Raw genomic sequence first — 10,371 nt, 5'->3', positions numbered from 1 at the left:
GGACCTTATTGGGGTGATTTTGTTGGGGGCTCTTCATGCCTCCTGGATCTGAAGACATACCCTTTGGTAAAACAGGAAGGAATGTGCTATTGGGAGGGTGGGACCCTGGAATCGTCTAACAGACAAACAAAAAATCCCTTTATGGCTGCTTTGTCAGATGTGGTATCTTTACAAGAATAGATGAGCATAGTCTCTGACACTTGCTCTGTGGCTATTGATATGATAAATGCCCCCCCCCTTTTTTTTTCCATCAGTAAAAATCAATGAGAAAGAAAAGATCAAGAGCAGTTTATGTTTGTCTGGCTGGGCAGGCATTCATACACATTCACATTTTTACCCTGGTACTATGTTAACCAGCTGTGCCTAATGGCCCCATTGACCCTCATTTCCCACGAACATTTGGCATTCCCTGGCTTTCTGAGTTTTTCCCTACAGTAAGGAAGCACAGGGTATGGGTTCAGGGAAGGGGCATCATATTTGGGAGCCCAGGGAATTTTAGATTCTGTGACCCGTCTCTATTTCTTCATCTCTCCCTCTTCATACCAATGGACAATGAGAAACCATAAACTCTCTTCAGTAAGAGTTCTTTGAAAGAACAAAGTTCCAGATATTCTGGGTGCTCCGAGGCTCCTCTGGGATAGATTTGGAAGGGAAAACACAGAACACAGAGAAGCTTATGAGAAGTTTATTTTACAGACCACAACAGATACTCCCGCCCACTTTCTGTAGAGGAACCATCCTCGGGGGCAGACAAGGGCTTCCACCAAGATCAGCCTACGGTTATGGTCCCAATGGTATAAATATATTTTGGTCCCAAGGGCACCACTGCCTCATTGTTGGGGCAGATATCTAGTTGTTGAATAACGTGGGCCACTGCTACTATTTTTGCAGTTTCTGAAAGAGACAAGGACAAAGATCTTTTCTGATAACACTGTAACCCCGAGTTTTCTGGCTTTTTTTACTAGTTTCAGGAACCTCTCTACTGGGACCCAGTTTCCCCCCAGTCATCTGCAAATATATCTCCCTTGTTAGCTTTTCTCATACAACCCCTCACCTTTCAGACCTGGGCATAGTCCCCATCCACTCTCCCTTTTCCTTCCCTCCTTTCCCTCCACCCTTCTGCCCTGACATTTTGTTTCATATCTGGAGTAACATTTCTCTTTATGGTTTCCCTACCCTAGTAGATAGTTCTTCACTTGGATGACCCCTATGCTTACTATTTTTAAAAAATTTTTAATGTTTATTTATTTTTGAGAGAGAGACAGAGCATGAGTAGGGGAGGAACAGAGAGAGAGGGAGACACAGAATCCAAAGCAGGGTCCAGGCTCTGAGCTGTCAGCACAGAGCCCGATGCGGGGCTTGAACCCACAAACAGTGAGATCGTGACCTGAGCCCAAGTCGGACACTCAACCGACTGAGCCACCCAGGTGCCCCACCCTATACTTACCATTGATGTGAAAGTCCCAGTAGAAATTTCTTGGAGCATTCTCACAGAGGCAGGCAGTGAAACGATAGTTAAAAGGACCTTCGATTGTAATGTTGCTTCTGAGGTAAGATGTAATCTGGGGAGGAAGAAGTGGGCAGAGAGGACCCAGTGTTAGTCTGGGGAGTGGGAAAGGGAAAGAAAGACAAGAGAGCATGAAAGAGGAGAAGGAGGAGGCAGAAGAGGAGGAGGAGGGGGAGGAGAACATCTTTCACGCACAAAGAGCAGGGACAGATGTAGACCAGAAGCACTGGGGAGTCCTCTTTTGTTTATCATTTTCAGGAGCTAAAGCCTAGGTCAGAAGGTTTTCTGGCAACATGTCCTGCTTTAGTGCTATGGGTCTGGGCTCCGAAGGGAAGAGGTAAGTGAATTGACAGGGCAAGGAGAACTTATTCTGAGGCAGCCTTCATCTGAGGAGCAGGCTTGCTGTGGTTTCCTGGCTAAGGCTTTCAGGAATGGCCTGCTACCACAGCTTGGATCTTGGGTGTGGAGGCCAAAACCGGACCTTGCTCCTGGAACTATGCTCCTCCCAACTCTGTGACCTTTGATGATTGGAGTGACATCTCTCAGTCTCTCCTCAGTTGTGAGAGGAAAACAGTCACCTACCAGACTTGGCTGTTAGATAAACAGATGAAATCTTGAAGGTAAATTTCCTTTTTCCTTTTTTAACTTGAGAGGGCTTTGCAACTTGATATATAAGTTTCAGCAGCGTCAGGAAGCTTTTGTCTGGTTAGTGTTCAGCAAGGGGTGTTACCCTGGAGTCCATGGACCCAGGGGGGTCTGTGGATAGAATTCACTGAGTCTGTGAACTCAGATGGAAAGAAATTGTATCTTTATTTTATTAACCTCTCACTGAAATTGAACATTTCCCTCCCACTATGTCATCAATGATCCTCAGTGGCATTTGCAGTGTGTGTGATTTTATCACGAAGGGAAACAGATGTGTTCATACCATTTTACAGGTTTATATATCTCAAACTATTATCTGAATGCATCACTACCTTGAACACAGGGACATTATATCACGGGGTTGCATGGTCATGGCTGGGGCCATCTGCCCATCTCCTGAAGCTTGCCCAGGTAACTGGAAACTGTGCACTAAATAGCTTGTCAGCTCTAAATGGTGAGCTCAAGATTTCTCCCCATTGGAATTTTACTCAGAATATTTTGGAGATCCTGGCATTTCTTTCAAGAAACCTACTCTTGCTGGGGGTTTATCTCTTATGACATTTACAACAGTTTATCCCAATGAGTCAGAATTTTCAACACTTGAATATTCAAAACAAAAAGTCAGAGGCCACTGGAATTCACTTGTCAAAACCAATGTACAGTTGGAGCCACTTATTCAGGCTGAGCAACAAGAACCGTTATGTAGATCATCTTTATAAGATAAATTTTAACTTGTCTATATTTTAAATGTATTGCCTTTTTAGCTAATATGTCAATAAAGTAATGCAAACAGTACCGTATCAAAAGTTTATTTTTAATAATCATTATCACTTGTTTTTCAATATGGTAGTTTTCCTGTGTAGTCCAATGCATTTTATTTACACATTTATTTATTTATTTATTTTTTTGAGAGAGAGAGAGAGAGAGAAAAAGAGAGCAAGCGCACCAGCCAGGGAGAGGGGCAAGAGGAGAGAGAGAAATAATCCCAAGCAGGCTCCACACTCAGCATGGAGCCCCATGCAGGGCTCAATTCCACGACCCCAGGACTGCAACCTGAGCTAATGTCTAGAATCAGATGCTCAACTGAGCCAAACCAAGTGCCCCTATTCACACATTTAAAAGTAATTTCCTCATAAGCATTCCCTAGACTTCAAGAGATCAACAAAATGGTCCATACCACAAATGTTTAATTTTTTTTTGTTTATTCAGTTTTTGAGAGAGAGAAAGACAGAGAGAGAGAGAGAGAGAGAGAGAGACAGAGACAGAGACAGAGAGGGAGGCAGTGTGAGTGGGGAGGGGCAGAGAGGGAGACAGAATCCGAAGCAGGCTCCAGGCTCTGAGCTGTCAGCACAGAGCTCCACGTGAGGCTCAAACCCATGAACCATGAGATCATGACCTGAGCTGAAGTCCGACGCTTAACTGACTGAGCCACCCAGGCACTTCCATACCACAAATGTTTAAGCAAAGCACTGTGGTTTGCTACAAGTTCTCTTCAACCTTAAAAGATTATACAATCTTTATATTCATGATTGAGGGTATAATCTATTTTAATTTTAAATTTGTGATCCTAATACCTCACTTGATCAAAAATTTACTTGCAAAACATGATAATTGTTAGAAAATGAAGATTAGGTATTAGAATCTTCACACATAAAAATTATATTTTCCTAAATTAAAAAAAATCTGAAGATGTTTCTGTAGCCAGACATTTTTTTATATTGGAAGCTACAAATAAAAATTGGTTGACCAGAACTAACAAAATTCTGTCTAATTTGCAATGTATTCTATGAGATTCCTTGTACTTGGGTAGGTTTTAAAAAGATTGCCTGGGCGCCTAGGTGGCTCAGTTGGTTGAGCATCCGACTTTGGCTCAGGTCATGATCTCTTGGTTCCTGAGTTCGAGCCCTGTGTCAGGCTCTGTGGTGACAGCCCAGAGCCTGGAGCCTGCTTTGGATTCTGGGTCTCCCTCTCTCTCTGTCCTTCCCCCACTTGCACTCTCTCTCTGTCTGAAAAATGAATAAACATTAAAAAATTATTTTAAAAAATTGTTCTTTTCTTATTTTATTTATTATTTTTTTAATATGAAATTTATTGTCAAATTGGTTTCCATCCAACACCCAATGCTCATCCCAACAGGTGCCCTCCTCAATGCCCATCACCCACTTTCCCCTCCCCCCACCCCTCAGTTTATTCTCAGTTTTTAAGAGTCTCTTAATGTTTGTCTCCTTCCCTCTCTGTAACGTTTTTCCCCCTTCCCCTCCCCCATGGTCTTCTGTTAAGTTTCTCAGGATCCACATAAGAGTGAAAACATATGGTATCTGTCTTTCTCTGTATGTATTAGCATTGTTCTTAAAACATAGTCCTATGAATCACAGTAGCACAAAATTATTTCACGTGTGATTTTGTTGATTAAGCACATTTTTTTACACCTATCACTTTTTCAGGGGTGGAAACAGACTTTCATTATCTATCATTACCAGGAACTACCATTATCACAAGACCTTTATGCACACATTCTCATTCTTTTTGTCGTCAGTCGTTATGATAAATAAAACACAGAATTGAGAAATTATGATGTGGCCTCCCTCCCACCCCCAGCTAACATGCAGTATTCACATTCTTGGACTGTGAACAGACAAATTTGACAAAGCAGCCATGTTGTTCTTTGCTCAGTGATCAGAAATCTTTCTCTTACAGATATGGGGCCATTTCTAGAATATATTTTAAGGAATAACAATTCTCATGCTTCCAATTCTATTTTCTTTTTAATCATTGTACTTAAATCTAATTTGAGTTAGGAAACTCATGCATGTGCTGCCTGAGAGAGTGTACTTCTAGAAGGAGGCAGGGGAGAAACTCCTGGGTTTTGGCCATAGAACAGAGGTAGCTAACAAGGGGCAGATTGCGTGTGGGGGACAACACGAGAGGAGACTGCTGGCAGGGAAGAGAAGGTCACACTCTTCCCTGGGGAAAAGCCCGAAACCTGCACGGGTCCCTTCTCCTTGTGGCCCAGAGCAGCTGGTGATAAGGCACAGGTGAGACTTATGCTCATTTCCATTTGAAAACCTCTGATGTAATAAAGGGATTGGACCTCCCTCCCACAACTGCGAATTGGAGAAAGGGGAGAAGACAGCGTGGGCTCCTTGTTGGGGAGAGGAGGCTGGAACAGGAGTGAACTTCTGACGATAGAGCAAAAGGGCAGAGGGAGGGGGGGTCAACGCAGCCTTTGCTCAGAGTTCACTGCCAAGTTGCAAATCTTATCCCTTGTGTTCTGTGCAACATATCTCTTCTGCCCACCTGCCTCAATGCACTGGATGTGGTTGCAGTTTTCCTTGTGAGAACCCCCTATCCCCACCTCTCTTCCCAAACAATCATCTTCCGGACCTTGGAGGAACTCTTACCACTTCTCTCCCAGCTCATAAGCTTTTCCTCTCTTCTCCCTCTTAGCTGTGTTTTTCTTCACTACCCATTCCTTCTTTCCTTCTCTTCCTTCCTACACCTCAGGATCGGATTCCTTTATCTGTAAAATGAGAATAGTAATCTGCCCCGAGGTCTGATGATTGTTCTGAGGATCAAGTATATATGAGAATTGGGAGCATGAGGATTGCAGTTCATCATATTATTAAGTATAATGCATGATATTAAAGTGAGAGATTAATCTAATTGTATTCATAACTAAGGAGTCAGATTTGTCTTGAGTTCACCCCCTACCCCAGGCCTCTACTTACCACCATACATTCTCGCAATTCTGTTTTAACATTCATCTTCACAGTGATTTCTTCACTTGCGTTTGCTCTGCGGGGCATCTGTACCTCCATTTTCATCACTTTTCGACCGCTTTGGGGAACAGGGAAGGAGGGTAGAGATCAGAGATCTGTCCCGTGCACGAGAGGAGCACACAATGAGCAGAGCGTAAGCAACAGAGAAGGTGTAAAGCAAAGGGGATAATGAGAGCTGAATCAATTGCTGAGCATCAGAACCCCTGGACTTTTTTTAATTTTTATTTTTTAATTTACATCCAAGTTACTTAGCATATAGTGCAATAATGAAGAACCCCTGGAAATTTTTGATCCTTGTTTGCTTTGGTTGTTTTCTACAAGACTTTGTTTTGTTTAATATAGCAGCTTTGATGCTTTATTTAAAATTGAGCATTGTCTTTCTTTCCACTGACAAAAAAATGAATTAAAAAAAAAGGAATAAAAGTATAATATTACATGTCATTTCTTAATAAAATCCTTCAGGTTCTGTTGACTGTCCACTAATGTGGGGTGGGGGAGGCTCTAGTCATCATTACTAGAAAATTCCATGTCAACAGAATCGTGTTAAACCAAAAACATCTCAATGCACTGGAGGAATTTTTAGAGTCATCCTTGAGATCATCCTTCTTTGATTCCTGGTGGGGCCTAGGTATTTGTATTTCTTTAGCACTGCAGAGAATTTGGACATATGGCCATGTTTGAGGCCTTTAGATGCCACCCTACTTTTAAGCCACATATCACAATCTGATGGGAAAAGAAATGGTAGCAGAGAGAAGTCAAGGATTTCTTCATCAGGGAGACCTGGGTTCAAGACTAGGAGAGTTACTTTCTTTCTCCCAGAAACTCCTGGCTGAACTCCTTGGTATTGGTGGGACAGGAGGGAATTTACGGTTTTGGCTACAATGCTTCACAGTCCCATTTTCCTAGGGTAAAGCATCTCAGATTTTGGAGATATTGCATTTCTTGTGCCAGTTGCTCTAGTGCTCAGTGTACAGGAATTCCAAAATTCCTCCAAAATTCCTCTCATTTGTAAATGAATTTAGGAGTGATAAGATGACCAGCTTAGCTAGAGTGAGTGATCAGATCAGCTTGCCCAGGAGTGAGGAGCTTCCTGGGATGACAGCTTTTTAGTGCTAACACTGAGAAATTTCTGGGCAGATGGGGATTCTGATCACCCTAATTAGTACAGCTTATTTCACCAACTTGCTGCCCCCTAAGGGCTACATGGGGTGATATCTGTGTCTGAACCTGTCCCCATTCAAAATTTCTTAGGACATTGGGCTCCATTCTACCAACTTGTCAAAACTCTGAATGTTTTACTCCAGGACAGGACATCTGGTTGTGCCACAGAGGGTACCATCAGAATCACAATCCCAAAACCCAGCATTCAAAACCCTGTTCTTGATGAGAAAACCCCCTAGATTTGCTGAGTGTCCCTGCTTCTCCCAGACCCTGGCTCCATTTCCTACTTCATTTCCCCCAATTTTCCTGCTTCCTTCAAATATGTACCCTCAATGATTTGGCTTCTGAGCCTGTGTTCCCAGGTCCTAGTGTAGGTGGTGGGTGAGTGTGTACTTGCTTTTGTCTTTGAGCTTCAGAATAGGAAGAATGTCTAAGCTGCTTGGCTGGCTCAACCTTGGACCATGGGGTCAAGGATCAGTGATCAGAGCCTCTGATCCTTTAGTGAGTCCTACCAAAATTGCTTAAAGCTATCGCTAGAACTCACAGACTTGCTGAACCTGCTGTTCTAGGAGGTGTGAGAATGTAAAGTTTACTGACCAGAAATCTGACAAAGGTGTAGACTATGGACAGGATGTGGATCAGAGCCATAGAGCAAGACTGATTGTTACTTATAGCCTATATGCACACTGGGAGACTTATTTCCATGGACAACCTAGAAGAACCTAGTGGAAATATGAGTATAGTTTATGAGACTTCCTAAGAGGAGAGAAGTGGAACTTGAAATGGGGTTTAGGAGAGTCTCTGGGAGCAGAGTTCTGGAAAGTTGAAAAGTTTTCAGGAAAGGATATAGAGATTTTCAGGCTAAGATAAGATCCTTCCCTGAAAGGATTTTTGTGAGGAAGAGAAAGGCTTGGCTCACGTGTTTTCCTGAGCTTTGTTGGTCCCCAGCTGCAGACAGAGAACCAGGAGCAGGGCAGCAGAGCTGGCTCTGAACAGGAGCTGGAGAAAGTGCATGGTGGAGGAGACAGAATGTGACGTCTTAGAGAACACAGTCCCAGGTGCCCAGCATACTCCTTATATGCAGATCAAGCAAGTGAGAGAGCTGCCAAGCGGATCCCTGTGGTCAACTACCCAAATACCCTTCCCACTCATGATCTTTCCTTGTTGAGCTGAAGTTTGTTTTCCTATGGAAAAAGTCAACATTCGTCTATAGTGTTAGTGTCTGAGAAAAGAGATTATCCTTCCTCGTTTACTTGGTATGTCAGAATTTCACAGAGTGTTCAGGACCTCAAAAGACCTCAAAAGCTCTTCCCTCTTATGCAAATGTTTTCTTTTCCCTCATAATCATATGCCTGCTGTATGTAGCTTTAGCTACAGTCTGCTCCCCTAGTCTCTAGAGGCAGAGAGCCCAGCTGTGGGTAGCAGGTTTCAGATCACAGCTGTAGGAAACTTTTGCTATCCCCTTATGGTAAGTTCAAGAGGAGATGTTCTTCAAAAAATTTTGTAGGGCTGCTAGGGTGATTAGGATTCTCCTAGGGGGTTACCACCAATCATAAGAGAGGAGAAAACTAGAGGTGGGTGCTCTGGATGATGGGGAATTAAGGCCATATAACTGGGTGACATGAAGATGTGTGTGATTGTTGAGTCCTTAATTTCAGAGACTGTAACACACACACACACACACACACACACACACACACACACACACACACTCTATTGGTTCTATTTGAGAATCCTAATACAGCTGGTGTTTGGGAAAGGACAATAAATGTTGAAAGGGTTGGAACCCATATTGGTTGCAAGTGTATTTGAAACTTTGGGGTGAAATCAGGTTCTAAACCCACAATATAGCAGGCATTTCAGATGGGAAGGACAAATGTGGAGTAGAGAAGATATGGCATCTAGGCAAATTGTACTGAATTCTTAATGTCATTTTTGCTGGGCTTCAACATTCTTTGCTGTCACTTCACTAGGTGGTAAAATCCCGGGGTATAAGACAGATTATTGCCTATTGAACATAATTTGGAGAGGCACTTCATGATGATATTTAAGTATATATTAGTTTAAAAATCATTATTTTTTAAAGTGATGGTCACATGTTGGTCAAGGATATCATGGAAAATGATATCCACAGAATAATGGAACATGGTGAAGCTGCCTTAAGGGTTAGTAGGAATGACCACATTTTATCTTTCACTCCATCATGTATGTCCAAAATTATAGGACTCCAGGGTATTTTAGCTTGATGTAAATGTATGCAGATATTGGTTAAGTAATTTTGACTAAATCAGCAATAGATATTTATTCTAGAAACTGATATGATTTGGGGGCCAATAAGCCAATAAATTGCTGTAACATAGTTTCTTCAATGGCTACCCACATTGCATCAAAGATCTGGATGGAGATGAACAGTATCAGGCAAACCTTGGTTTTAACTTGGTTTTAGGAATGAAGCAAGTCCACCAGCAAAAATCCATGTGTCTCCCCAGTTGACAAAGAGGTGTCAGTATTCATGGGGTTTAATATATCTGGAAAGACCAAGTTTTCTGAGGGAAGACAGAATGTAAGTAATTGTTGCAGTTCTATAGATGGTATGCAGGGAAGTGTTTAGAATGTTATTTATGATAAAAGCTTGAGAATAATATCATCTTCTTCTCCATGCTGTTGTTCAGGAAACTGATCTAGCAGATGGCTCCCAGGGGGAGAAAAATGAAGCTGAAATTGTCGTGTCCTCTAAGTAATGAACAGGTCCAGTAGGTTTCAAAAAACAAATAGAGATTGATAAAATCAGATTGTAAACAATTCAAGAAGCTCATAAAAGAGATTGTATGGGAGCAAGGGGAAGGGATTAAGGATTAAAGAGAAACTTGCCACAGGCTAAATTTGTGAAGAGAAACGTGATCCTAGGTCTGACAGGGCTCACACAAGAGGAAGATAAGGAATGACCACAAAAGGGAGTTAAAGAAGCCAATACATAGTGAACGCGTACTATGTGCCTGACACTGTGCTAAACATTTCACATGTATTAACTCAATTTTCAAAACAATGCTATGAAGTTAATGCCAGCTTATTCCATTTTACAAATGGAGAAATGGAGGCACATAGCAAATAAATATATCGAGCCCAAGTCACAGAGCCAGTAAGTGGTGGAGCCAAAGTTGGATCCACGTTTTGTAGAATCTGAAAGTTTCGTTTTACAATATTGGGAGCCTGTTTCAGAAATAGAATGCAAATTCTCAAATATGAAATACATACACAGGGCTTTGGAAGAGGTTGTAA

General features: G+C 42.1%; 1 protein-coding gene across 1 annotated transcript; it reads right to left on the bottom strand.

The window, feature by feature from the left end:
• Positions 1-769: 769 nt before the first annotated feature.
• PIP (prolactin induced protein) lies at positions 770-8,106 on the bottom strand. Its single transcript, XM_047839086.1, has 4 exons — positions 8,012-8,106; positions 5,881-5,989; positions 1,448-1,562; positions 770-894 (listed from the first exon to the last, which is right to left on the bottom strand). Exons 1-4 carry the CDS (start codon positions 8,104-8,106, stop codon positions 770-772), a joined length of 444 nt encoding a protein of 147 aa, XP_047695042.1.
• Between the last annotated feature and the right edge of the window lie 2,265 nt (positions 8,107-10,371).

This window comes from Prionailurus viverrinus, chromosome A2 (assembly GCF_022837055.1).
Source record: "Prionailurus viverrinus isolate Anna chromosome A2, UM_Priviv_1.0, whole genome shotgun sequence".
Taxonomy (NCBI): Eukaryota; Metazoa; Chordata; class Mammalia; order Carnivora; family Felidae; genus Prionailurus; species Prionailurus viverrinus.
Note: the sequence above shows the minus strand (reverse complement) of the source record. Positions and strands in the feature narration are given on the sequence as shown.

Coding starts and splice junctions, on each gene's coding strand:
- PIP (XM_047839086.1), bottom strand. CDS start 8,106: ATGCACTTTCTCCAGCTCCTGTTCAGAGCCAGCTCTGCTGCCCTGCTC. Junction 1,563..5,880: donor AATTGCGAGAATGTATGGTG/GTAAGTAGAGGC, acceptor CTTCCTCCCCAG/ATTACATCTTACCTCAGAAG. Junction 895..1,447: donor CTGGGACTTTCACATCAATG/GTAAGTATAGGG, acceptor TGTCTCTTTCAG/AAACTGCAAAAATAGTAGCA.